General features: G+C 45.8%; 2 protein-coding genes and 1 pseudogene across 2 annotated transcripts in view; all 3 read left to right on the top strand.

The window, feature by feature from the left end:
• Nucleotides 1-13,636, top strand: part of CATSPERE (catsper channel auxiliary subunit epsilon) — an 86,105-nt gene extending 72,469 nt beyond the window's left edge. The window contains exons 20-22 of the mRNA XM_059677309.1: nt 8,005-8,162; nt 11,579-11,632; nt 13,333-13,636. Coding sequence (XP_059533292.1) covers nt 8,005-8,162; nt 11,579-11,632; nt 13,333-13,462 — 342 coding nt within the window. The 3' untranslated portion in view covers nt 13,463-13,636. The remainder of the gene's footprint in view (nt 1-8,004; nt 8,163-11,578; nt 11,633-13,332) is intronic.
• LOC132222622 (protein MIX23-like) lies at nt 9,054-9,943 on the top strand (annotated as a pseudogene).
• A 6,775-nt stretch (nt 13,637-20,411) lies between the features above and the next one.
• Nucleotides 20,412-23,338, top strand: part of LOC132222372 (cation channel sperm-associated auxiliary subunit epsilon-like) — an 87,704-nt gene continuing 84,777 nt past the window's right edge. Inside the window, exon 1 of the mRNA XM_059677266.1 lies at nt 20,412-20,515. Coding sequence (XP_059533249.1) covers nt 20,451-20,515 — 65 coding nt within the window. The 5' untranslated portion in view covers nt 20,412-20,450. The remainder of the gene's footprint in view (nt 20,516-23,338) is intronic.

The raw sequence follows: 23,338 nt of genomic DNA on the forward strand, positions 1-23,338 counted from the left end.
TGAGCATTGAAAACTGATCATGTACTTTATTTATTTATTTTAATTTTGTTTTGTTGCTTAAAGTATTACAAAGTATATTACATATGTCTCCTTCCCCCCCCCCTTGACATTTCCCCGACCTCCTCTACCCCCCAATGTCTTATGTCCATTGGTTAGGCTTATATGCATGCATACAGGTCCTTGGGTTGATCTCTTACCACCCCCTTCCAGTCCCCGGACCCTCCCCAGCCTTCCCGCTGTAGTTTGACAATCTGTTTGATGCTGCTCTGCCTCTGTATCTATTTTTGTTCATCAGTTTATAATAGTCTTTATTATCCATAAATGAGTGAGATCATGTGGTATTTTTCTTTCATTGACTGGCGTATTTCACTTAGCATAATGCTCTCCAGTTCCATCCATGCTGTTGCAAATGGTAAGAATTCCTTCTTTTTTACAGCAGCATAGTATTCCATTATGTGTACCACGGTTTTCAAATCCATCATCTGCTGATGGGCACTTAGTCTGTTTCCAGATCTTCGCTATGGTGAATTGTGCTGCTATGAACATAGGGATGCATATATCCTTTCTGATTGGTGTTTCTGGTTTCTTGGAATACCTATTCAGTGTACATACTCACATGGCATTGTGGGGATATGAGGCTAAATGAAGGTTTTCCTACATCATTTACATTCAATAGAATTCTCTCCACTTTGAGTTTTTTTCATGGTCTTTTCAAGAAAAAGGGATGGCTGAAGGCTTTTGCACATTCTCTATATTTATATGCTCTCTCCATGTACGTTCTTACATGTCCAAGAAAGGCTCTCCCACACTCCTTATATTCGTAGACTTATTCTTGGGTATGATTTTGTAAAGAACTAGGGCAACCCAAGGCTTTTCTACAATGTTTATACTGACAAGGCCTCTCTTCAGTGTGAGTTCATTCATTCTATATAATACACTGGAAGAAATGAATGCTTTCTAACACTCCTGACATTTCTAGGGCCCATCCCCAATCTGGAGCATCCTATGTGATTACACAGCTGAAAGATAAATAAGGTTCTCCCACATTCTTTACATTAACAGGGTTTATCTCTAGATTGTGTTTTCAAATGATTATGTTAACTACTTGTCTACTCTGATCTTTATTATCTCCTTCCTTGTGCTCAATCTGGGCTTCTCTTGTTGTTCTATTTCTAATTCTTTGAGTTGTAGAGTTAGATGATTTACTACAATTTTTTTCTTGCTTTTTGAGGTAGGCCTGTAGAGCTATAAATTTCCCTCTCAGAACTGCTTTCATTGTGTCCCATAGGTTTTGGATTGTTGTGTTTTCATTGTCATTAATTTCCAGGATGTTTTTAATTTCTTCTTTGATCTCATTGGTAACCCAATCAATATTTAATAACATGCTATTCAGCTTCCAAATGTTTGAGTGTTTTGGATTGTTTTTATTGTAGATTATTTCTAATATTATGCCATTGTGGTCTGAGAAGATGCTTGGTATGATTTGAATCTTCTTGAATTTGGGGAGACTTTGCTTGTGACCCAATATGTGGTCTACTTTTAAAATGTCCCATGTGCACTTGAGAAGAACGTATACTCTGCGGCTTTGGGTTCAAATGTTCTGAAGATGTCAATTAAGTCCATCTGATCTAGAGAGTCATTTAGGATTGCCGTTTCTTTGCTGATTTTTTGTTTAGAGGATTTATCCAGTGATGTCAGTGGTGTATTAAAGTCCCCTACTATGATTGTGTTGTTGTCGATCTCTCCCTTGATATCTTCCAGGAGCTTTTTTTATGTATTTGGGTGCTCCTACATTGGGTGCATATATGTTTACCAGGGTTATATCCTCTTGTTGTATCGATCCCTTTAGTACTATGAAGTTGCCTTCCTTATCTCTTATTATGGTCTTCACTTTGAGGTCTATTTTGTCCGATATAAGTATTGCTACCCCAGCTTTTTTTTTCATTTCCATTTGCCTGGAAGATATTTTTTCATCCCTTCACTTTCAGTCTGTGTGAGTCCCTTCTTCTGAGGTGGTTCTCTTGTAGACAGCAAATGTATGGGTCATATTTTTTTATGCATTCAGCCACTCATTGTCTTTTGATTGGAGCATTTAGTCCATTTACATTTAAAGTTATTATTGACAAGTACTTGTTTGTAGCCATTTTTATTTTTTGTGCCTGTGTTCTTTCTTACCTTTTTATTTCTTTTTTTTTTTTTTTTTTTTTTTACACCAGTCCCTTTAGCACTTCTTGCATTGCTGGTTTGGTAGTGATAAACTCCCTTAGCCTTTTTTTGTCTGTGAATAGCCTTATTTCCCCTGCAATTTTGAACGATAGCCTTGCTGGATAGAGTATTCTTGGATTCAGTCCCTTGCTTTACATCACTTTGTAAATTTTCTTCCATTATTTTCTGGCTGGATGTGTTTCTGTTGAGAAATCATTTGATAATCTAATGGGAGATCCCTTATATGTAACTTTCTGTCTCTCTCTTGTAGCCTTTAAGATTGTCTCTTTGTCCTGAACATTTGCCATCGTAATTATGATGTGTCTTGGTGTGGGTCTTTTCGGGTTCATCTTGTTTGGGACTCTCTGTGCTTGTGTGACTTTTTTCTTCCCCACATCAGGGAAGTTTTCAGACAATATTTCCTCGAATATGTTTTCTAAGACTTATTCCTCTTTCTGTTGTGCTGGCACCCTTAGTATTCGTATGTTGCTTCATTTCATGTTGTCCCATAGCTCCCTTAGACTCTCTTCCTGTCTTTTAATTTTTTTCTGCAATTGCAGTTCAATTTGGGTGTGTTTTGCTTCCCTGTCTTCTAATTCGCTAATTTGGTCCTCCGCTTGTCCTAGTCTACTTTTGAAACTTTCCATGGTGTTTTTTATTGCAGCTATATCACTCTTCATTTCTTCTTGATTCTTACATAAGTTGTTGATTTTTTCATCCATTTCTTCTTGATTCTTGCATAGGTTGTTGATTTTTTTCCTCCATCTGGTTTATGCACTCTAGGACCCTTATTCTGAATTCTTTTTCTGACATATCACATGCCTCTGTTTCACTTAGCCACTTTTCTGGCGATTCATCCTTTTCTTTCCTTTGGGGTTTTTGTGTGTCTACCCATTTTTGGTCTCCCTAACTGATCTAGATGTTGAGTCGTGCAGGGGCTGCTCCTTGGGTAGCAGTGGTTCCTCGGGCTGCAGTTGCCCCTCAAATGGTCGCAATAGTGGGTGCTCCTCAGTTGGCAGTGGACCCTCTGGTGCCTGCTATTCGCAGAAGTGGTGTCTCCTATGGCTGCTTGCCTAGCTGCTGTTCCTTGAACAGGGTGGGCTGATCATGAGGCTGCTGCTCTTCAGGTGGGGGCGGGCTGAGCACGGCTGCTGCTCCTTGGATAGGAGCGGGCTGTTCACATGACTTATGCTCCTCGGATAGGCGTGGACTGCTCACATGGCTGCTGCTTCTTGGATCGGGGCTGGCTGCATGCTGCTGCTGTTCCTCAGATGGGGCAGGCTACTCATGAGGCTACCACTCTTTGGACAGGGACAGGCTGCTTACAGGTCTATTGCTCCTCATGCGGGTGTGGGCTGCTTGCACAGCTGCTACACTTCAGATTGGAGATGGGCTGCTTGTGTGGCTGCTGCTCCTCGGGCGGGAGTGAGCTGCCCGTACGGCTGCTGCTCCTCAAATGGGGGTGGGATGCTCACCCAGCTGCTGCTCGTCGGACAGGTGCAGACTGTGTGTGGCTGCTGCTCCTTGGACACATGTGGACTGCGCAGGGCTGCCGCTCCTCAGATGTGGTCAGTCTATCTGTTCGTGTGGCTGCCACTCTTCGGACAGGGGTGAGCTGCTCAGGCGGCTGCAGCTCTTTGTGCCAGAGTGAGCTGCACCTGCGGCTACTGCTCCTCATACAGGGGCTGTCTGCTCATGTGGCTGCTGCTCCTCGGACGAGGGGTGGGCTGCTTGCGTGGCTGCTTCTCTTCAGGTGGGAGCGAGGTGCACGTGTGTCTGCTGCTCCTTGAATGGGAGCGGGCTGCTCACACAGCTGCTGCTCCTCGGATTGGGCAGGCTGCTCATGTGGCTGCTACTGCTTGGACGAGGGCAGGATGCTTGCACAGCTGCTGCTCCTCGGACTGGTGCATGGTGCGGGCTGTGCGCAGCTGCTGCTCCTCGGATGGGGAAGGGCTGCACAGGGCTGCTGCTCCTCAGACGTTGGCAGACTGCTCATGCGGCTGCCTCTTCTCGGACCCGTCGGGCTGCTCGCATGGTTGCTGCTCCTTGGACGGGGGAGCGGGCCGCTCACACAGCTGCTGCTCCTTGTACAGGAACAGGCCACATGAGGCTGCTGCTCTTAGGCCTGGGGAAGGCTGCTCGCAGGGCTGATGCTCCTTGGATAGGAGCGTGCTGCTCACATGGTTGCAATGCACTGGACTCAAGCGTTGGGCTGGTCAGAGGGGAGCTTGCTTCAGAACTCACAGGAACCTGTGCCCAGGGTGGCTGGAGACTCGGTGACCGTGGAACCACAGCCAAGGTAGCAGGTCCCTGGCAAGGGTGTCTGTAGAGTCCCAGGTGTTACCTAAGGGCACCCTTTCCAGGGGAACTGTGCCCTTCCCAGTGGCAAACTGTCTCACCAGCTGAGTCTCCTTCGCCAATTCCGGGTAGTATTATTTGTTTCAGCTGCTCATTCTATTTTCTCCAGAACAAGCCTTGGGACGCATCTGCCTATTCCTCTGACATCTTGTCTTCTCTTCTGATCATGTACTTTAGCAGCACGGAGATAACTAGTAACCTTGAAGGATCCATTTAGGTGCAGTGTGAGAGACAAAAACTTACCGAAGTGGGTTTAATTAACATGGAAACAATGAATTCAAAGCAGTGAGAATAGCCATCTCTACTGAGGAGTTTTGGAGTAAAGGGGAGAATGACATAGTGTAGTAGCTAGAGAGCAAGAGGCGAAGAGAGGGTCTTATTTTTTTTACTAAGATGAGACAAATAACCCCGTGTTATAAAGAAAATTTATGGTGCTTCCATTAACATCTCAAACTTAACATGTCCCAACTGAGCTCCTACTATCCACCCTACAAACATACCCCAGCGTCCTTCCCGCCGCGGTGAGTGGGAATCCCATCCTTGCAGCTTGATCAGGAAAGAAGCCTCTGAGCATCATCTCACGCCCACATTTGGTCTCCAGGAAACCTGTTGGCTTTTCCTTCAACGTATATTCTGAATTGGTGATTCCTCACCACTCCAGTTGCCACCACCCTGCTCCTCCATCACCAACCATCTGGGTTAGAACAGCAGAATCCCTGCTGGTCTCCGTGCCTCAGCCTTGCCCATCACGAATCTTGTCACAACACAGCAGCTAGCGTTCCTTCCAAAACATAAACAAGAACATGTCAGTCTTCTGCTCAAAACCATGAAATGGTTCCCATCTCAGTTACAGCAAAGCCTTCATTATTTGCTATGCACCTCCCCTATGACTAGCCAGCTTCCTCCTCCAGGTCTTTACTTAAGAATCAACTAGTCAAAAAAAAAAAAAAAACCATATACATATGTATGTCAAGTAGTCAAGCCCAGCCAGTGTGTTTCAGTGTCTGAGCATCGATCTGTGAGCCAGGAGGTCACAGTTTGATTCTGTCAGGGCATGGGTCCAGGTTGCGGTCTCCATCCCAGTGTTCAGGAGGCAGCCAATCAATGATTCTCTCTCTTCGTTGATGTTTTGGGGGGTTTTGTTGTTGTTGTTGTTGTTGTTGTTGTTAATATATGTTTATTGATTTCAGAGAGGAAGGGAGAGGGAGAGGGAGAGAGAAACACCAATGATGAGAGAGAATCATGGATCAGCTGCCTCCTGCACACCCCACACTGAGGATGGAGCCCACAACCCCGGCATGTGTCCTTGACCGAAATCGAACCCAGGACCTTCAGTCCTCAGGCCGACTCTCTATCCACTGAGCCAAACCAGTTTGGGCTCATCATTGATGTTTTTATCTTTCTCTCCCTCTCTCTTCCTCTCTGTAATCAATAAAAATACATTTTAAAAGAAATCAACTAGTCAATGAAGACTTACTTGTCCACTCTCTAGAAAAAGTTAACCATCACCCCATGACAGTCCATATCTTCCTTCCCAATTTCCTTTAATGTCATTAGCATTTGTCATTCACTGACACATTGGGTATGTAGTCTGCTTATTTATCCCATTTATTGTCTGGCTCCCCAACTGGAATGTAAGCTGCATAAGCGAACAAAATTGAGTGTGTTTTGTTCACTGCTGTATCCCCACCATCTACCCATTATGAGTGCTCAATAAATATCTGTGGAACTAATTAATAGAGTATAGCCATCTGCCTTTTTATAGAGTATTAATTCCACTATTAAGTAAGCATAAGGAAGCCCTGACCGGTTTGGCTCAGTAGATAGAGAGTCGGCCTGTAGACTGAAGGGCCCCAGGTTCGATTCCGGTCAAGGGCATGTACCTGGGTTGCGGGCACATCCCCAGTAGGGGCTGTAAAGGAGGCAGCTGATCAATGTTTCTCTCTCATCAATGTTTCTAACTCTCTATCCCTCTCCCTTCCTCTCTGTAAAAAAATCAATAAAATATATATTTTTTAAAAGCATAAGGAATTAAACTAGTCATGGAGTCAGTTAAAAAAGAAACTTGCCCTATGACTTTTGTTGAAGGGTCTGGGGTTGAGGATAGGTGTGACATTCTGTTTGCCCAAATCTCACACAGGGCACCCAAATGTTCTAGGATTTAGCCAAAATAACACATGACTTGAAGCAATGGGCCACCTGTTAATTAAAGTCCTGGAGCGTGCCCCAGTCAGTATGCTACAGTGCAGGGTTTCTCAGATGTTAATGCACATCAGAATCACCTAGGGCGGTGGTCGGCAAACCGCGGCTCGCAAGCCACATGAGGCTCTTTGGCCCCTTGAGTGTGGCTCTTCCACAAAATACCACATGTGGGTGCACACGTACAGTGCGATTGAAACTTTGTGGCCCATGCGCAGAAGTCAGTTTTCAGAAAGGAGATAGACAAAACAAGTATACAAGACGAGTGTAGATGGGAGAGTTGGAAGGGGTCGACCTCAATGAATGTACCTCAATCAGATTGAGGACGTTTTTTAGTAAAGGCCAGCTTAAGAGTACCCTAATTAAGTTAATAACAATGTACCTACCTATATAGTTTAAGTTTAAAAAATTTGGCTCGCAAAAGAAATTTCAATCCGTGTACTGTTGACATTTGTCTCTGTAGACTAATGAGTTTGCCGACCACTGCTAGAACAGGTCTCTGGACCCTACCTCCAAAGTTGCTGGTTCAACAGATCTGGGGAGGGACCTCAAAATCTGCACTTCTAACAAGTTCACAGGTGATGCTGCTACTGCTGATCTAGGGACCACATTTTAGAACCAATGAAATAGTGGCTTACATTCAAGAAAGGTTTGGAGTGCCCACACCAGGCCCTAAATACTCACTCCTACTGTATGGAGACACAAAGCTCTGCACCGGAAGGGTGCGTTCAGTCTGGAGTCTGAGTATAATGGAACGCAGGTACCTGCAAAGGCTAGTTATGTCTGGGTGAGCAAAGCTACCCTTGCCGAGGGTGTATTATCTGAACGTGGCCACCAGTGGCGCTCTTTCCCTGGAACATATATTTGGAGTGAAATAGCATTCCACTTCCTGGAGTCCTGACTCTACAGGATGAATAGCCTGCATAAAAGATCTGGGAGGTAACTCTAGAGATGTAAATTCTCAGAAGAAAACTGAAGGACTCAAAAGGAAAAGTGACATTTTCACAGGTTCTGCCAAGTTAATGTTAGAGCTTGAGAAGGAAAGGGAGAAATGGTACTGAATTATTGGCTACACACATACAACTCAAGACAGGATTCACGTTTCTCGACATGGCTGACATACTATTCCAAGAAGTCTTTGGCTAGAAAGGAGGTGTCATTCATGAGGCTAGGGGAGATATGCTTTCTCAGAGGCTATCGATGGCTTGATCAAGTGGGTTTTTGTCTTTGTTTCCTATTCAGAACTATAAGCACTGTTTTTCTTATGGCATTGGAAAACCAGGAGACTTGAGTCAACCGTACGAGATTATCAACAAGTCTAACCATAACCATTTAGTTTGGCCTCTTCAGCATGCTGGAATGTATGTGTTTCGAGTGAAGATCCTGGATCCAAACTATAGGTGAATATAAATGTTTTATTACAATCATTTTAGCATTAATTCCACAAAATTACGTTTTTATTTTTAAATTTAAGTTTTTAATTTAATTTATTGGGGTGACATCAGTTAATAAAATTATGTAGGTTTCAGGTGTACAATTCCTAATACATCATCTATATAGTGTATTGTGTGTTCCCAAATCAAGTCGTCTTCCACCACCATTTTCCCCTCATACCCTCTTCTACCTCTCCCACCTCTTCTCCTCTGGTAATCATCATGCTGTTGTCTCTGTTAATTTAATTTGATTTGGTGTCACCTAGATATTCAATTTTTGTTATGGTTTACACATCTGCTTTCAAATTTTTGTGGCAATCACAATAAGCATTGTATGGGGGTGGAAGGTAAGATTTCATGTTAAACATTAATTAATCAATTCACAATTACTATGTTCCTTGGTTATGACAGATGCAAATAGAACATAAGCACAATCTCAGCCTTCAAGGCACTTATAATTAAACTGGTTGGGGAAGAAGGAGTGGGGAAGGCACGAACAAACCAAGGGAGGTTAAATCAGAGCAATACTGAGATATTTTTAAATATAATAATTTGTATTATTAATGAGCAGAATAATAATTCAAAGATGGGAAATATCAGTGCTATTTTGAGAATCAGAAGAAAACGTCATGGGGAATAAGGAACATTGGTAGGACTTACATTGCCAGAGGACTAGAGTACACCCTTCAGAAGCCACGCTAATAATGAAATGTCTGTGGCTTGTGGATCATGAAGGAAGGTGGAAAATACCTTGAGTGAGGAAGGTAGAAAACAAAGGAGGCAGACTAAGGTAAAGCATAATGGTGAAGTCAATTTCAAACCATGCCTCCTTAGCATCTTTACAAGGGGAGTGTTGTGATGCAAGTATAGTTCCTAACACAATATTAGCCTGAGAAGAGCACAAAGAATGGTACAAATATTACGCACAGTATTTTACCCAGGGCTGGGGAAGAACAATTCCACAGGGAATTCATTTAAAGGAATAATGACAAGATAGAATAACATTTCTACTTCACTCTGCAAAGTCCAAAAGAAATAAGTTACAGGAAGACATGTCAATATCACTAAGTCAAGAGGGAAGGAAATTCCTAGTAGGAAGAATGAAAGGTGTAGGTCCAATATGGTGGTGCCCAGTGGCATGTGAACCATGAGGAGTGTGCCCAGTTCCAGGAATTACTAAGGTGATGAGGGCGACTGATGACAGGCCAGGACATGTATTAAACACTATGGTTATAACAGCTCTCTCTGCAGGAAAAAATTATGCCAGCCAAACCTGTAAACAATTTTATGAGTTTGATGAGCCTCATGTCAGTAGGGACAGAGTCATAAAAAATTGTACAGCTCAGACTTCATCAGCATTAAAACACCTCCGAGAAGAGAGAGAAAACAATCTGGATGATTTCATGTTATGAAAGCAACTTAGAAAAGAACAGACAAAGTTGAAATGGATGCAGTCAGAACTGAATGCTGAAGAAGTGGTAAATGTCAGGAGCTGGAAGGTGTTTGATGAATGCTGCCAAAGTCATTCAAGCCTCCACAGAATGAATAAAAAGGTGTTTTTAATAAAAAGGACCAGGTCATTTCATAAAAGCTAAGCATGACATATATCAACAAGGCGTGCTTCCTAGGATGATTTCTGAGCCAACAATCCAAGGCCTTTAGTTGATTTCAGCCCCACTTAGCCCAGACCTCAACTATAAATAATTCTGATAATTATGAGGAAACCAACGGCTATTCTACACTGATTCTGTAAATAAATAAATATATATATATATATATATACATATATATATATATGTATATATATACACACACACACACATATATATATATATATATATATATATATATATATATATATATATAGTAGCTATTAAAATAATTTTCTGACTTAGCAGAAAGAATCAAAAATGTCATAGAGTCTGGGGCCACCATTAACCGAAAAGTTCCACAAAACACTATTTCAAAAAGATACCTGTACCTTCATGTTTATTGCAGCATTATTTACAATAGGCAAGACTTGACAGCAACCTAAGTGTCCAGCGAGGATGAATGAATCAGTGAGAGATGTGGTACATATATACAATGGAATATTACTCAGCTATAAGAAAAGAAAATCTTTCCATTTCAACATCATGGATGGGGCTTGAGGACATTGTGCTAGAAAGTCTACTTTGCTTTGAGTCTTTTTTTAAAATATATTTTTATGTTTATTTTTTAATATATTTTTATTGATTTCAGAGAGGAAGGGAGAGGGAGAGATAGAAACTTCATTGATGAGAGAGAATCATTGGTTGGCTGCCTCCTGCCCACCCCCACTGAAGATCAAGCCCACAGCCTGGGCATGTGCCCTTGATTGGAGTTGAACCCAGGACTCTTCAGTCTGCAGGCTGACACTCTATCCACTGAGCCAAACCAGCAAAGGCGCTTTGAGTCTTAATGTTGCACCAGTAGCTATGCAGTCTTATGCAAATTGCTTTGTCTCTTTGAGGTTATTTCTTTGTCTGTAAAATGAGTCAATGAAACCTATTTTATAGTATTCTGGGGATTAAGTGAAGTACCTGGGTTAAAATCCCTAACTTTACTGGGCACTTGGCAATCACTCAATAAAAAAGTTCCTTCTACTCTCTTCCTGCGACATGAAGGTAGGTAAAATCATATTATTAATGTTTATTTGGCTATATCCTGTCTCATTTCGAGCAATATGCTAACTTATAAGAGAGACTCAGTAACTATAGAAATAATAACAGTTTCCTATATCGACCTCCTGACATTCTCAGCTACCTGGAGGAGTTAGCCTACATCAGGTAAACATCACATACACTTTGATCAGAAAACCTTGAATTCAAATCCAAGCTCTACTACTTACAACTGTGTAAGCATTTATAAATAGCTTCACCTATCTGAGTCTCCATTTCCTCATCTAAAAGGAACGGTTGCTATAAGGATTAGCCAAAAGAAGTCATGTAGAGCATTTGGTACATTGCCTGGTACATAGCAAATACTCAATTAGTATTTTTTGCAGTAAGTATTACTGGTCAAAAAATAACTTTATTATTTTTGTCAATACTTATTATTGTTAATTATTATTAATATCATTATTGCGTTTGTTTTGAGAACCACTTTCAAAATGGTATAAAACTGTTAGCAGGTAGGTGAGGTTGTAGTGACCAGCTCGAGGAATTCTGTAGCAAGCAGCCTAAGTCACACATATAGAAAAATCATCACTGCTGTTATATAAATGTATCTGTTTTCTCCTTTGTCAAGAAAGGGACGCATTAACTAAGATGATACATGATTTGGTCATTACCATAGAGATAGTGGAGGGAGCCTTAATATATTGTACTTAATTTAATCGTTAATATTATTTTTCTAATTTGCAGTTTCTGTAACCTAACAGCTCTCTTTGCAGTACAGATCTCTGGAGTGATTCCCAGGTAATAATTGTGCCTAATCAGCCTTTTAAGAAAGAAGTTGTAAAAGACACAGGTGGTAGCTAAAAAGGAAAAGCCCCTCTCCCATTTTCCTGGGACCTAATATCTCTGCCCTATATGCTGTCCTAGAAATTGTATCTGTTACACCAGGGACCCAGCAGGAGGGAACTCCTGAGAAGAGTTACTACAGCTAGGTTCCTCTTTTTAAAACATTTTTTCTTTAATTTTTTTAAATTGATTTCAGAGAGGAGGGAAGGGGGGAGAGAGAGAGAGAGAGAGACAGACAGAGAGAGAGAGAGAGAGAGAGAGACAGAGAGACAGAGAGAGAGAGAGAGAGAGAGAGAGAGAGAGAGAGAAACATCAATGATGAGAGAGAATTGTTGATCAGCTGTCTCCTTCATGCCCACACTAGGGATCCAGCCTGAAAGTCAGGCATGTGCCCTGGCCAAGAATTGAACCATGACCTCCTGGTTCATAGGTCATGCCCAACTGCTGAGCTACGCCGGCCGGGCTGGGTTCCCCTTTTATTCTATCCCCCCCTACAGCTACCTTCTTCCCATAAAACATGTCTTTCAACTCCACCTTGAGGGCAGCAGGTAGACTGGCAGTGGGACCAAGAGGGGATGGTGGCTGTGCCCCACAGACCCTGAATTAGCCCTGGACCAATGGCCGTTGTCCAGATACACCCAGGTAACTGGTTGTAAAAGCATTTTCCTGGACTCCATGCCAGTTTCTTTGGAGAGCAGAATAAAAAGTCTTATGTTAATACTAGAGGCCCAGTGAATGAAATTTGTGCACGGGTAGGGTCCCTAGTGGCTGCCGGCTGCCAGCTGCCAGCCGGGGCCTCCCTTCCCTGGCTGCTGGCTGCTGGCCAGGGCCTTCCTTTGTTCCACACTACCCCCTAGTGGTCAGCACACGTCACAGCGAGTGATCGAACTCCCAGTTGGTGGAACTCCTGAGGGGACACTTCACATATTAGGCTTTTATATATTTATTTATTTTTTTATTTTTTAAATATATTTTATTGATTTTTTACAGAGAGGAAGGGAGAGAGATAGAGAGTTAGAAACATCGATGAGAGAGAAACATCGATCAGCTGCCTCCTGCACATCTCTTACTGGGGATATGCCCGCAACCCAAGTACATGCCCTTGACCGGAATCGAACCTGGGACCTTTCAGTCTGCAGGCCGACGCTCTATCCACTGAGCCAAACCGGTTTCGGCAAGGCTTTTATATATTTAGATGAAACTTGGGACCACAAATAACTTTGCTCCTCTGTCCTGGGCCTGGTTTTGTTTTTGTTTTGTTTTTTTGTTTTTGTAAAATGTTAAACCAACATTCAAGACAAATCATTAATTATAGCCCTACTTTAAATATTACTGAGTCCTCAATTTGTTACACTGATGGGTGGTTAATGGTGCGAATAATCTGCAAATGAGAAGAGCCATGTGTTGTTTCTAAGTAACTTTGGGAAACAGGCTTCGCCTTTTTGCAGCAGCCTCTCATGCTATTGATCATACTGTCTATTTTCGTGCCTGGTCAGCCTCAACCACTAAAAGGTAAACATTTCGAGGGTGGACAAGATGTCTTATTTACCTTTGTTCTCTGTCAGTGGAATACTAGCTAGCAATTTAGAAATTGTTTGACTAATTAAATTAACCAAAGTGACCAATCATTTCTAATGACTTTTTTTTTTTTTCAGTCCAAATGGCTACCTGGTTTTTTCTATCCTCTTTCTCCTGATGCTACTGTTCTGCAGTATTCTAACTTTTAGCTACTTCCATTACATGATGATTTACAAACCTGACAACAGAAAACAAAAGGATAATTAGGAAAAAAATGAAAGTTTGTTTACTATGGATATACATATATATGTAGTAATATACTCAAAGTACAAATATGTATTGTATTTATATTGAGAACATGTGTTTGACCAAGAAGTACTAAGAATAAAAGTTTATAGTAAGTATCGTCAAATTCAAGATCTGAAAAATGTTCCTAAATTATCCAAAACACAAACATTTTCATAAGAGACGCCTGGTGCACAAAAATTAGTGCACTCAGGGGGAAAGGGGGGTCCCTCAGCCCGGCCTGTGCCCTCTCGCAGTCTGGGACTCCTCGGGAGATAACGACCTGCTGGCTTAGGCCTGCTCCCGGGTGGCAGAGGGCAGGCCCAATCCCTAGGTGCAGCCCCTGTTCGGGCTCAGAGCAGGGCCGATTGGGGAGTTGGGGCGCCACCCACTGTCACGTACAGAGCAGGGCCAATCCGGGGGTTGGGGTGCTGCCCCCTGTCATGCACAGAACAGGGCCCATCCGGGGGTTGGGGTGCTGCCCCCTGTCATGCACAGAGCAGGGCCCATCAGGGAGTTGAGGAGCTCCCCCCTGTCACTCATAGAGTAGGGCCCATAGGGGAGTTGGGGCACCGCCCCCTGTCACACACAGAGCAGGGCGGATCAGGTGGTTGGGGCGCTGCCATTCTTACAGGGCAGGGCCGATGGGGAGGTTATGGCTCTACCCCATCACACACAGAGCAGGGCCCGTGCGGGGGATGGGGGGTTGGGGCACCGCACCCTGTCACGAACAGAGCAGGGCGGATAGGGAGGTTGTGGCCCTACCCCCTGTCACACACAGAGCCGCAGGGCGATCAGGGGGTTTGGGCGCTGCCCCCTGTCACACTGATCCCAGTGCCGGGAAGCCTCTCGGCTCCGCTGATCCCGGTGCGGGGAGGCATATTACCCTTTTACTATATAGGATAGAGGCCTGGTGCACGGGTAGGTGCCGGCTGGTTTGCCCTGAAGGGTGTCCTGGATCAGGGTGGGGGTCCCCACTGGGGTGCCTGGCCAGCCTGGGTGAGGGGATGATGGCTGTTTGCAGCTGGTCACACACCCTTCAGGGTGGGGGTCCCCACTGGGGTGCCTGGCCATTCTGGGTGAGGGGCTGAGGGCTGATTTCAGGCTGGCGGGTAACGGAAGCTCCCAACCGCTCCTTTTTTTCTTTTTTCTTTTTTTTAATTCTGGGCCAGCTTTAGCTCTGAGGCCTTAGGCCTCCACTGCTGAAAGTAGGTAATCGAAACAATGTATAACTCCAGCTCTGACTCCAGCTCTGAGATCCCAACTCGCTGAAAGCTGGTTTCTGGGGTGTTTTTTTTGTTAAAGTGTTTCAAACTGCCAGCTCAGAGGCCTGCAGCGGCAGGCGGGGAACGTTGGTTTCCTCCATCACTGAACCAAGCAAGCCTCATGTTAGTTTCAAGCTGCCTGGCTGCCAGCCGCCATCTTGGCTGACAGTTAATTTGCATATCTCCCTGATTAGCCAATGGGAAGGGTAGCGGTCATACGCCAATTACCATGTTTCTCTTTTATTAGATTAGATATATCTCATATTATAAAATTAATTCTTAATGTGTTTGCGTTTCTCTTTTTAAAACATTTTTATTGATTTCCATAGAGAGAGGAAGGGAGAGGGACAGAGAGAGAGAAACATCGATGAGAAAGGAAGTCATCAGTTGGCTGCCTCCTGCACAGCTCCCACTGGGGATGGAGCTGCCCTGACACATTGGTTGTGCCCTGAGGGGTCCCGAAAAGGGGAAGTTACAGGTTACCCTGACCTTCCAAAGGTATGTCATCCTAGATGCAAAAAGACAATAGGCTCAGTCAAGGTCAGAGTTGATCTTTGTCAGGGAAGATACCTGTCTAGGACATGACTACCCACCATTAGACTGCTTTTCAGTTTTAAAAGTTTTCATTTCAGACCATCCTTTGTGGTAACTCTAGGTCTCTGAGTTTGCAAAGCCACCATGCAGGGCCTTCCCTCTGTTAGTCAATTAGCATGTGGCCCCTTTTTGTCCACAAATGTTTGACTGAAACAGTAAGATATAGACAAGAAAACATGGGCACTAAACTTGTAGACCTTGATCTTCAGTGGTGGTTTTGTGAATTTGAGTACCAAAGGCAAGGGAAATGAAATAAAAAACAACTGGTATTTCCTTCTTGACACGGAATTTATTAGCAAAAGTTGCTCAATACAAGAGTCATTGGCTAGGCCCTGAAGATAGTTTTCACAGGAAGTCTGCCACAAAGGAATTTGGCCTGTGCTTCAAGGCCATTGAGCAGAGTACCCAGGTAGCTTGGGTTCCTTGGAGCTAAGTCATCTTAGGTATGAACTATCTCAAAAACTGGTCTGGATATTGTTAGGTCGAAAGGGGGTCCAGAAGCTGATGCATGGCTGCACCAGGCAGATGGTGATATAAATACTGGGCCCTTCCTAGAATACGTAACAGGCCAATGCACCAGGTAAATGGTGACGCAGATACCGGTCCCACCCTGGAATTCCTAACAGGTCAGCAAGGAGGCAGATGACGACACCTGGAAACCGTGACGACCCCCGCGGCGGGAACTCCCACAGCTCATGCTCCCCCACCCTCACTGAACAGCTGTATAAAAAAAGCGCCCCCCTCCCTATTGGTGTGGATCCACGTGCCCTGTCTTTGGGGTTCGATCCACGTGCCCTGTCTTTGGGGTTCGATCCACGTGCCCTGTCTTTGGGGTTCGTGGGCCGCCCGGGGACGCAGAATAAAGCCTTTCCTTTCTTTCTTTTCTGATTAACTGTACTCTCTTTATTTCCTATGCCGCCTCCTGAGCCACCTAACCTAACAGATATATTATTTTTTAATATATTGATGAGTTTCATTTGCTACTATTTTGTTTAGGTGTTTTAGATAAATGATTGTGAGCAAGACTGTCCCATGTAAAAGGAAGAAAAGGAACAGTTCACACTCACACAGTCAACAACATTCCATTACCTGCTGATCCTATGGAATTCCCCTGGTAAAATCCTCATACAGATAACCAACAGCAAACCAAGTTCCTGTCTGGTCTGCTCACAGGGTTTGGGCCTCAGCTCCCATTGTACCAATTAAGAATGAAACAGGCCTTGGCCGGTTTGGCTCAGTGGCTAGATTGTCAGCCAGCGGACTGAAGGGTCCCAGTTCCATTCCAGTCACGAGCACATGCCCTGGTTGTGGGCTCAATCCCCAGTAGCAGGGCATGCAGGAGGCAGCCAATTATATATATACTAGGGGCCCGGTGCACGAAATTCGTGCACTGGGTGTGTTTGTGGGGGGAGTGTCCCTCAGCCCGGCCTGCCCCCTCTCACATACTGGGAACCCTCAGGCGTTGACCCCTATCACCCTCCAATCGCAGGATCGGCCCCTTGCCCAGGCCTGATGCCTCTGACAGAGGCGTCAGGCCTGGGCAGGGGACCCTCATTTCCCCCCATCACTGGTTCTGCCCCCAGCCCAGGCCTGAGGCCTCTGGCCCAGGAATCATGCCTGGGCAGGGGACCCCCATCTCCCTCTGATCGCTTGCTCCACCCCCCGCCCAAGCCTGACGCCTCTGACCCAGGCTTCAGGCCTGAGCAAGGGGACCATCATATCCCCCCAATCCCCGGCTCCGCCCCCCACTCAGGCCTGATGCCTCGGCCAGAGGAGTTGACCCTCATCACCCTCCGATCACCAATCACCGGATCGGCCCCATGACCAGGCCTGAGGCCTCCGGCAGAGGTGTCAGGCCTGGGCAGGGGACCCCCAGCTCCCCGCGGTTGCAGGCTCCGCTCCTACCCAGGCCTAACGCCTCTGGCCTAGGCGTCCGGCCCGGGCAGCGGGGACCCGCAGCTGCAGCGGCCCCGCGATCATGGGCTCCGCTTTAGGCCCAGGTAAGGGACCCCTAGCTCCCGGGACTGCCAGCTTGGACCGTGCCCAGCTCCCATCACTGGCTCCACCCCTACTTCCTGCTATCACTGGCCAGGGCGGCAAAGGCGCCTGATTCTCCGATCATGGCTGGGGGGCAGGGCAAAGGCGGCCTTAGGGCCGCCTTTGCCCTGCCCCCCAGCTCTTAGCTCCCCCCTGGGTTTCCGATCACTGTCAGTGGCAGGGGGCTTCTTCCTGCTTTCCCTTTCACCTCCCTGCATTGTGCCTACATATGCAAATTAACCGCCATCTTGTTGGCAGTTAACTGCCAATCTTAGTTGGCAGTTAACTGCCAATCTTAGTTGGCAGTTAATTTGCATATAGCCCTGATTAGCCAATGAAAAGAGTAGCTTGTACGCCAATTACCATTTTTCTCTTTTATTAGTGTTGACTAGAAGCCCAGTGAACAAAAATTTGTGCACTCGGGGGTAGGTGGTCCCTCAGCCCGGCCTGTGCCCTCTCACAGTCTGGGACCCCTTGGGGGTGATCATTGGCTGGCTTAGGCCTGCTCCCCCGGGGATTGGGCCTAAGATGGCAATCAGACATCTCTCTGGCAACCCGGCAGCCCTCGGGGGATGTCCACTTGCCAGCGGGGAGCAGGCCTAAGCTGCAGTCGGACATCCTTCGCGCTGCTGAGAAGGCAGGAGAGGCTCCCACCACCACCGGTGTACTTTCTCCTGTTAGGGTCAGTTTGCAAATTACCCTTTTGCTATATAGGATAGAGGCCTGGTGCACGGGTGGGGGCCAACTGGTTTGCCCTGAAGGGTGTCCCGGATCAGGGTGGGGGTCCCGCTTCGGTGCCTAGCCAGGCTGGATGACGGGCTAATGGCTGTGTGCAGCTGGTCACAGCCCCTTCAGGGTGGGGGTACCCACTGGGGTGCCTGGCAAGTCTGGGTGAGGGGCTGAGGGCCGTTTTCAGGCTGGCGGGAGACTGAAGCTCCCATCCTGTTTTTCTTTTGTTCTGGGATTTATTTACCTTCTATAGCTGTCACTGGAGCTGAGAGCCGGCTCCAGCTCTGAGGCTGTGGCTGGCTGAAAGCAGGTATCTGGGTTTGTTTAGCTTCTATAATTGAAACTCTGTTGCCATCACTGGCGCTCTAAGCTCTGAGCCCGCTGGCGGCTGAAAGCAGGTTTCAGGGTTTGTTTAGCTTCTATAATTGCAACATTGTTGCATCTGGAGCTCAGAGCTGGGCTGCGGCTGGCGGGGAACCTTGGCTTCCTCCGTCACTGGAGCAAGCAAGCCTCATGTTCGCTTCAGCTGCCTGGCTGTCGGCCGCCATCTTGGTTGGCAGTTAATTTGCATATCTCGCTGATTAGCCAATGGGAAGGGTAGCAAAGTTATGGTTAATTACCAAGTTTCTCTATTATTAGATAGGATAATAAATACATATATATGCAATGGGGCAGCTAATTACCCAAATTTCAACAAGGATGATCTTTACCTTAGCACCAACATGGAATAATTCTCCAGCAGACACATGAAACACAGGATTGACAGGTAAGCTATGTTGAACTTAGCCAGGGAAAATTACATACCTCTACCAAGGTGATATCCACTCCAGATACAGAGTTGCAGTGCCTACCTGGACAATGACTGCAACCCCTGCAGTCAAAGATTGGTCAGAGATCAACCACATTTCACTGCCATACCAAGAAGCTAAAAAAGTCACTTCATAAGTGGAAACATCTAAGACAAAAAGCACCATCAGTCTCTGAATCCCAGCTATGTTTTCTCCCCAGATGGCCAACAATTTAAAAAGTTTGTCCACAACTTTGATGACAGTCAATTAACAGTCATGCATACAGCACGTACTGCCACTCAACACTGCCTGGCGTTCAACCCTCTTTTCCTAGTATATTTGTTTTCCCTATTTTATACCTTCTTCTCTCTTCAAATTCCTTCCACTCCACCTCTCCCCCCTCTGACTCTCCAATGATTACCTTGTCTCTTATTCATGGAGAAAAAGCAAATCTGAAAAGAAACCCTCATTTCCCCATCCCCAAATTTCTATCTGGCTTCCATTTGTCTCTATAGCTTCTAGGCCATCACTATGCACCTGTATCTACCTTATATGCTGTCACTATGGGTGAAGCAGCCCTCCTACTAATGGCCAACCCCTCCACTTCCTTCCACTTGTGCACTGGATGATCTCTCCTCCTTACCTGGCCCTTGGAAACCTCGCCCTCTCTCCCAGATCACCAATTTCTCTCTTTACATGCAAGTATACCTTAGTATTCTCATCTTTACAATGTCCTCCACTGACCACACAGCCCGATCCCATTTGTGCCCTAGCCGCTATAGTCTCCATTTCGTCACTTTAGATTCACTCCTCAAACCATTCTAGATGTTCTTTGGACCTCACTCCCTGGAGACTGCTCCTGTCAGTAACCTTCACATTGCTAAATCTAACCGTCTTGTGGCTTTTGTGTTACCATGTTCTCCAGCCACACGGTTCCTCTTCCTCCTCTACTTGACCTGTAAATGAAGGGTCTAAGACAGTGGTTCTCAACCTTGGCTGCACATCGGAATCACCTGGGAATCTTTTTAAAATCCTGATTTCTGGGCCTCGTCCTCATAACAAAGAAACAGAATTTCCGGAGGACGAGGCCCAGAAATCAGGATTTTGAAAAGATTCCCAGGCGATTCTAATGTGCAGCCAAGGTTGAGAACCACTGGTCTGAAAGAAACACTGACTGGGAAGTTCTATCTTCATTCACCCCGGGTTTTCCGAGGTGGTTTGCTATTCCACTCCAAAAAAGCACGGCTCTGCCTTTCCGAATACCTGGTTTGGATTTTATTTTATTTGTCCTTGTCGGTAGTGTGACAGATCGCTCCCATTTAATCCCCGTCCCCCTCTTCCTCCCAACCTCTACCCGCCCTGCTTTTGATTTTCCACTGAGGCTTCCTCTTCAGCACCGGGTCGCTGACGCGCACGCGCACGCGCACACGCACACGCACGAGCACACGCACGCGCACACGCACGAGCACAGGCACGCTCCCGCGCATGCGCACGTGGCGGGTAGGCCGGTGGGCGTAACCGGCGAGGAGGCGCGGTTCCACGGAGTGTCCGGGCGCCATGTCCGCCGGGGCAGTGGCGGTGCTGCTGTCCTGTCTGAGCTGCTGCGGCTCGGCTGTGTGGAGGTAGAGACGCCAGGGGAGGACGGGGCTCCCGGGGCCTCGCAGGGGTCCCCCTCCCAGCGCCTCAGAGTCCGCGGCCACCGTCCGGGCCCTCAGCTCCCCGCCCCCCTCCCCCGGGTACCAGCGCCCCACCGCCCCTGCCGGACGTTTCCGGTGCCTCCAGGCGCGAGATGAGGGGGCGCTGTTGGGACTGGGCTGCCCTGGAGTCGCGGTCACTTCACGTCGCTGAGCCCCCAGGAATCCGGAGACTTTTGTTTTTGCCGAGAAGAGAGGAGCAAAAATTCAAAAATTGCCACAGAGATTGGGGATGGGGGCGGGGAATTCACACAGCGGTTCTCAACCTTCCTCAGGTGGTGACCCAACCATAACATTATTTTCGTTGCTACTTCATCACTGTGAGGTTGCTGCTGTTATGAATCGTCATGTAAATATCTGATATGTGCAGGATGGTCTTCAGCGACCCCTGTGAAAGGGTCGTTTGACCGTTAAAGGGGTCGCGACCCACAGGTTGAGAACCGCTGCACTAGGCTAACTAGGTCGCCAGTGGTTGAAGGACGTGTATTAAAATACCCTAGAAAGGTTTTCACCGCAGGTTAAATTCGGGGGGTTAACCAGAAAGAAGCACGCCCTGCGAATGTTCTGTTCCATGGAGGTTTTGCCCTGACAGTAATTCCTGCTCTCCCACGTTCACGGCGTAAGAACACCAGCGAGCAGCCAAACCATCACGTGGCCATGGGGGGGGACCCAGGCATCTCACTGGGGGGGGGGGGCGTTGAGGGGGGCAAATAAGAGAGGCCATTGCAGAGGTCAGTGAAGTCATGAGAAAGCGAACAGGGGCATTCTGTTCTAACACGTGTGTGAGCCTTTGTTTTCTCTATGAAAAGGTGAGAAAAACGCATCTCCTGGGGTGGGTGCAAAAGCCGTGGTACAGACACGCGGTGGAATATTACTCGGCATGAAAAAGGGAATCTTACCGTTTACAACAGCGGGGATGGACCTGGAGCAAGCATGTCAAACTCGAAGGCTGAGCGGGCCAGGTAAACAAGGTGTGAGTGGCTGTGGCCCCCAAAGCACAACAGCTTCCCTTTTCATAGAAACGTGGGTTTATTTCGATAGAGACATGCGGAATACAAGGGGCCGAAATATGTGAGTCATCGTTAACAAAATAATAAGACATTTTAATAAAAATTATTTTTTCTTGAACGTTAACTTACCAGACACTGAATAACGGCACAAACTAATGAGCCTCACGCAAATAAACCTATTTTTGTTGTTCTCCAAAAGCGAAATATTTCCTGTTGCACATCAGACAAGTCAGTCCAAGACTAATGAGGTGGCCATCGGCTGCTAAAATATTCGCTGCTGGTATTAGTGGAGAGAAATGGTGCACCTGCGCATAAGGCGTGTAAGGGAAATGAATGTAACAGGAATTTAGTCAGCAGTCATTAGCGAACATTGTAGTTCGTCCTTAATAATGATGTATAACAGGATATTGTAAAAAGTTATGAAATTTTACTAAAATGTTTCTTACCATTATATCGAGAGGGCCGCAAAAATATTCATTGTGGTCCGCAGGCCGCGAGTTTGACATGCTTGACCTACAGGGTATTATGCATAGCGAAATAAGTCAGCCAGAGAAAGACAAATACCATATGATTTCTTTTTAAAAATATACATATATTTTTATTGATTTCAGAGAAGAAGAGAGAGGAAGAGAGAGAAACATCAATAATGAGAGAGAATCATTGATGGGCTGCCTCCTGCACGCCCCCGGCTGGGGATGGAGCCCGCAACCTGGGCATGTGCCCTTGACCAGAATCGAACACAGGACCCTTCAGTCTGCAGGCCGATGCTCTATCCACTGAACCAAACTGGCTAGTGCCAAATACCATATGATTCCACTTACATGTGGAATCTAAAGAAAATAAATGAACAAACAAAAATGAAACAGACTTATAGATACAGAGAGCAGACTGGTGGTTACCCGAGGGGAGAGAGATTGGGGTCCGGGGGAAAGAGGTGAAGGGATTAAGAAGTACAGAATGGCAGGCACAAAGTAGTCATGGGGATGTAGAGTACAGCATAGGGAAGAGAGTCCATCATATTGTGATGACTACGTATGGTGCCGAGTGGGCACTGGAACTATCAGGGGGAGCACTTTGTAAAGTATAGGATTGTCTAACCGCTATGCTGTACAGCTGAATACAAAATAATATTAAAAGTATACTGAAATTTAAATTTTAAAAAAAGAATGGTTTATGAGAGCCCCTGGCCCCATGTGACTTTTGAGAAGTTGAAATATGACTACTCCAAATGAAGATCTTTTGTAACATCTTTTCACTTGACCTAGCCCGTTTGGCTCAGTGGGTAGAGCATCGGCCTGCGAACTGAAGGGTCCCAGGTTCCATTTTGGTCAAAGGCACGTACCTAGGTTGTAGGCTCCTCCCGTGCCCAGACCCTGGTTGGGATGCATGCAGGAGGCAACAAATAGATGTGTTTCTCTCACATCGATATTTCCCTCTGTCTTTCCCTTTCTCTTCCACTCTCTATGAAAAATCAATGGAAAATTTTCTCTTTTCCTCTTCCATTCTCTCTGAAAAATCAATTGAAAAATATTCTCAGGTGAGAATTTTAAAATTTTTCAAATTAAAAAAATAAAATAATTTCACTTGTCTCTTCTTGCTTTTTTAATGCGGCCACTAGAAATTTTTAAAATTACATAAGTGGCTTGCATTATATTTATGTTGGACAATGCTGCTTTAGATAGATTCAAGGACCCTGAATAATAGAAATGAAAATGAACAAGGACTCACAGAAATTTGCTCT

Source organism: Myotis daubentonii, chromosome 20 (assembly GCF_963259705.1).
Source record: "Myotis daubentonii chromosome 20, mMyoDau2.1, whole genome shotgun sequence".
Lineage (NCBI taxonomy): Eukaryota > Metazoa > Chordata > Mammalia > Chiroptera > Vespertilionidae > Myotis > Myotis daubentonii.